The sequence below is a fragment of the Montipora foliosa genome, chromosome 1, assembly GCF_036669935.1.
Source record: "Montipora foliosa isolate CH-2021 chromosome 1, ASM3666993v2, whole genome shotgun sequence".
Lineage (NCBI taxonomy): Eukaryota > Metazoa > Cnidaria > Anthozoa > Scleractinia > Acroporidae > Montipora > Montipora foliosa.
In genome coordinates this window covers 44,004,216-44,009,215 of record NC_090869.1, presented here as the reverse complement: position 1 = coordinate 44,009,215, position 5,000 = coordinate 44,004,216, and the positions used below count along the sequence as shown (strand labels likewise).

The 5,000-nt window shown below is 42.9% G+C and overlaps 1 protein-coding gene across 1 annotated transcript in view; it reads right to left on the bottom strand.

Annotated features, from left to right (window-relative positions):
• The window catches only part of LOC137977982 (uncharacterized), a 2,483-nt gene extending 317 nt beyond the window's left edge, over positions 1-2,166 (bottom strand). Inside the window, exons 1-2 of the mRNA XM_068825246.1 lie at positions 2,029-2,166; positions 1-1,692 (exon numbers count right to left, since the gene is read on the bottom strand). The exon at positions 1-1,692 is cut by the window's left edge and continues 317 nt beyond it. Coding sequence (XP_068681347.1) covers positions 1-1,692; positions 2,029-2,079 — 1,743 coding nt within the window. The 5' untranslated portion in view covers positions 2,080-2,166. The remainder of the gene's footprint in view (positions 1,693-2,028) is intronic.
• Positions 2,167-5,000: the final 2,834 nt, after the last annotated feature.

Here is a 5,000-nt window from a genome sequence, read left to right as displayed (position 1 = left end):
TTCTCCTGGGACCTCGTCGTCTGAATCTCCACGGTTCACTGTACTGGGAGCCAGCCTTTTCTTTGCTGCCAGTCTTGAGAAGAATCCAGTGATTTGCTTTCCTGTTAGAACTTGTTCTGGTTGAAACCGACGAACTCCCAACTCGTCCCTTGCAGATCTCATTAATTTTGAGACCTCACTCGGATCTGCTTTCCGTCCACTTTGCTCGCCAATTTCAAATTGCTGTTTCAAAAATTCATTCTGTTTCTGCGTAAAACGAGCCTTCTTGGTGATTGTCTTTAGAGCCCATCCCATTGGAAGGGGAGTTAAGCATTGGCTCTGTTCTTCACATTGTAACTGTACAGTGGGAATCCTACTACCTTCATCCATTAGCTTTGAAGCGTAAACTCGTTTTGCCTTGTCATACAGTGTTTCCTGTTCAGGGAGTCGTTTGTGTTTACCCGTGTCCAGATGTGCTTGTAGCGATGTAAAATGGCTGTAGGCTTTTATACATCCTTCCTCGGGGCACGGGAAAAGTAGTGAAGCTTGTTCATTTTCACTATCATCATCATCTTGGTCTTGACTGGTGGTCTCGTTGGTTGCTTCTGGATCCCGTTTAGATGATTTCTTTACATGCCTGTGTCTCACGCTCTTGAAAGATGGCGTGGTCTGCGATGGGGGATCAAGCACTTCTAGAACTTCCGGGATCTGCAAAACGCCCTCAAATTGAGACCACGGTATCAACTTCCCTGGGCCCACATTGAACGCTCTCCACGCACGTATTCCGCTCTCTTCATACTTGAAGTTGTTAAGCAAGCTAACACCCTCCCATTTGACTGGCGGAGTAATTGACGTATTAAGTGAGACGTAACTAGCTTTCGCACGAGACTCTGGACCAGACTCTATGGCAGTTTTCAGCTGCACAGCTGTTGTCACATCATGACCCTCGTTAACATATCTTCCTACATCTCCCTTAATAGTTGCTGCTTGACGGTCGCAGACTCCTTTGCCGCCTTGAGGGTCGGAAAAGTCTTTCCGTTCTACAACCACCCCAGCGATGTCACCTGCTAGTTTAGCTGAAACGATTGTATACCCGCTGTGGTAACAGCCTGCATTATCTTGCTTGTAATAAGCTCTTTCTAATTGCGGCATTTCCTTCTTCAGTGAGGCGAGGGAGTCCTGCATTATAGATACCACGACGGCACTGTCTTGTGAACAGTTCTGAAAGACATGTACAAATGTTTGAGACTCAAAGTGCTCGCTTTCTTCCGACTTTCTGATTGCAACTGTAATATGCCATGGTAACCCACGCTTAGCAAACCAGTCCGACTGCGGCTCTCGAAATTTCCGTGGCATGTATTTCATCGCCCAATCCTGAACAAGGAACACATCAGATTTGCTCTTGATTTTAGCTAAAACAGAACATTTGGCTTGATCCTGGTGAACGGAGCGCAACTGATGGGATTTCCAGATCATGATGTTATTTGTTGCTTGCTTAATAGTGTGCAGCATGTCCTCCTTCTCCTCTTCATTGCAAAGTGCATGAGAACACTCACTTTCCAAGGTAGTTAGAACTTCCTGCAACTGGCAGCACTGCGCGCATGACTCATTGTGTGGGTGATCGCAGCAGGCTTGAAAGTCAGAGTCTGTTGAATCACTTAGGGCGTAAGTCCTACAGTGATCAGCAATGCTCGACGACTCAACCACATGGACCTGAAACACACCAAAGACAACACAAACCGCAATTGTTGCTTTACGTATACAATTTTAATTGCAATACTTTCTTGAATAAGTGACACCCCCGTCCCCCTCATTCTCCGAATTAAGCGTCCCTCGAATAAAACCCTCGTTCCATTAGGTGTTTACTTCTGATACTAACTTTCAAATAAAATATAATAAAATAAAAATATAGTACAAATATCCAGCAAGATCACAGTATTTTTACTTTGGGAAAGTAGTTCACAAAACCTGCTGTGGATCATGTTTCTCCCATTTTCGTGAATTTCTTGTGCCAAACCTCATACTAAATTTTGTAACGAAATAAAATACCTTGTAGTCACTCTTAAGGTATTGCTTTGATGAGCGCAGCTGTTGCTTCATTTCTCTCGCCCAGACTTCCGTTTTACCACAGTCAACCAGTTTATCGACCAGTTTGTCCAAGTCATCAAATGCCTCGGTTCCTTGGGCGGAAAAGTTATCAAGTCCTTGTAAAGACTTCCTAACAGACGCTGAACACTCATCCAAAACTCTTGTAGTGTTCGCTTGCTCATGGGCTCAAAACCTCTTTCACTACAGTATTGTTGGTACTGTTGAACAATACGCTCAGGTATCATCATTCTGATCACGTTTGGGGTCTTAATAACCTCACCAGTTGATAGCTTCAAAAGCCTTTCGCCAAAAGGAACATCATGAAGAACATGCGGACTTGTGATGAACGAAATGAAATCTTCTAATTTTCCTTGGTCAACTTTCATCCTCCGGTATTCATGGCTTGGAATCGGTTCTGCTCTCCCGTGTAGCAAGGTATGGTGTCGAGCTATGTTATAGCGGTAATTGGTGACTGTTGGGATAAACTCCTGCAACTCTTTGAAAGACAACTTGTCAGACAGGATTGAGAGTATTTGCCGTCGAGTACTCCAGTGCTGAGCGTTTAAGTAATTCTCGGCAAACGCTTCAAGAAGCTCCAGATCCTTCCGACTTTTCCCACCAGTTGTTCTTAGATAACCTTTGCGCTCACATAATTCATCCCACAAGCATTTTGAGTCTTTTGGAGCAAGGACATCCAGAACTGCTGAAACGCACTGCTCGGCTTTTCTCACATATCGGCGCTTAGAACGGCTTTGCGCTTCATTCCACGGTACTGACAGTACGTAGCGCACTGGGCTGATGTCTCGAACCTGTAGAAAGCGGTTGAGCTGTTCCCTGGACTCGTCTTGAACGTCGGTTAAACTATCTTCACTTTCCTGTGAAGCCTCGTCTGGTACATAAAAACTCTCTCGTTTAGACTTGGCTTTACATTCAGTATCAGTGGCCGGAATGGAAAAAGAAATGTCTCTATCAGTTTCATGATGGACCTGAAGTGCGAAAAAGGAAAGAAAAGTTTGAATTCCATGTGCGACACTAGGGGGGGGGGGGGGGAGGGGGAGAGGGGGGCTGGTGGGTGGAGGCGGAGAAGGTACTTTTTTCTATTGTCTTAGGTATTTATGTCTTTTTAGGGTCTGTTTAACGAGTTACCCGAACAACTGAGCTACCCTGCATGGGAAGAGCCAATTTTCATACGTTCCGTTAGAAAACACATTGGAGCGTTTACATGCCAGACAGGTGGTGACCCGACTAGCCGAGGGGAGAAGACGGCTAAAGTAGCGTTATACTCCAAGGCAGCCTTCAACGTGAACTGCCTCTAGTAACTACGATCAATTAGTAGAGTGAAAAGTAATAGCCCAATACACTGAAAAGCAGCTGCTAGCGGAACGAGTGATTAAAAATTTACACTTACTACCTGTTTGTCCGTCATCTGGTTTGTTGTGCTTAGCGGCCGCTATTTTTAGTTAATGAGATCTTCGTTTATTTTTATACTCTGATTTCACATTTCTATTTCTTATTTTAGCATTTTATTTAGGGCTACATACTCACCAGGTTTAACTCGCTCAAACTATCTGCGATGTTAGCAACTTCTTCTGTCATATGTCCTGTCTCAGGTATCTGTTCTTTAAACACGCTGAGCATCTTTCTACATTTTACGCAAATTCCTTCCGGAAAAAAAAGGGCGAACGCTGTTAACACCACAGAAATTATCCCAAAGACGCGTAATTTTAGATGGAGCCGTACCAAATTTAACTGTAGCTATTTTTGGAAACATAAACAAATACAATTGCGAAGGCTGATGGTGCGATGAAGGATGAAAGGGGTGAGGGAAAAATAAGATGTGATATGTTTTGCTCATTACGAACCTAACATTTTTCTTCCATCAATGGAAACTTTGGAAATCCAACAAAATGGAAAGGGAAAATCCAAGAAAATGCAAGGAGATTATTTTCCGTAAGAAAGGTTTCAGTCAGGACATCGCGTCAGTTAGTAATATACCGCAGTGCGCAGAGTTACCCATATTAGGTGTTCCAACAAAATTGTTAATACAGTAGTCACGTGCGCGCGAAGGTAATTAAGGCCAACGAGTCATTATTCGTATTAGGATCTTTACGTAAGGAGGAATGTCCCAGGAGGAAGTAGATCACCTTTTTCACGCAATAGTTGTACCAAATTTTCTTACGCTCTGTCGGTTTATGGTGCCTCAGATTCCGACCTTTCTGTAAAACAGAATTTCTTAGATCGGTGTATGAAAAGAAGTTATACATGTATACGTCCAACAATGTAAATATCAGGGACTTGCTGGAGAAGGCGGACAAGACACTCTACAAAAAAGATCGAATGTCCGTTCTTCCAGTTTTTACCTAAGGAAAAGAAAACGAGGTACAATCTTAGAAATACGTCAGTCTCTGTCCCTTGGATCCACACTGACAGATTTAAGAACGTTTTTAGTAACAGAATAATTTTTAAATATGATATGTAAATAGTTTCTAGAGTTTATATTTTTTCTTTCTTATTAATTGTAACTTAGGATATGTATTTTTATCTTAAGAAATAAAGATTATTATTATTATTTAATCGTACCCAAAGACTGGAGTTTTGCTTTATATCTGGTTAGACTGCTTTTATATCACAAGCCGGTACGTAATCCTTAACACAGCGCGAGCTGCTAACGGAATACGCGGTGTCTGACATTCGCTGAAATACGGGCTCCGATAAATGATGGCAATCAACTGGCTATTAGTTCATCAAACACTTCATCACTTACCTGAGCCCACAGGGACAAACTGATTTGTAAGTTCCAATAACTTGATGGACTGGGACAAATTTATTCCTTTTTGCATTGTTGGTACTTTCCGAAGGTCCTTGCAGTGACCCGAAACAACTTCCGGTACGCTACATAAACCACTTGGCCTTCGCCAACCTATGCCCAATCG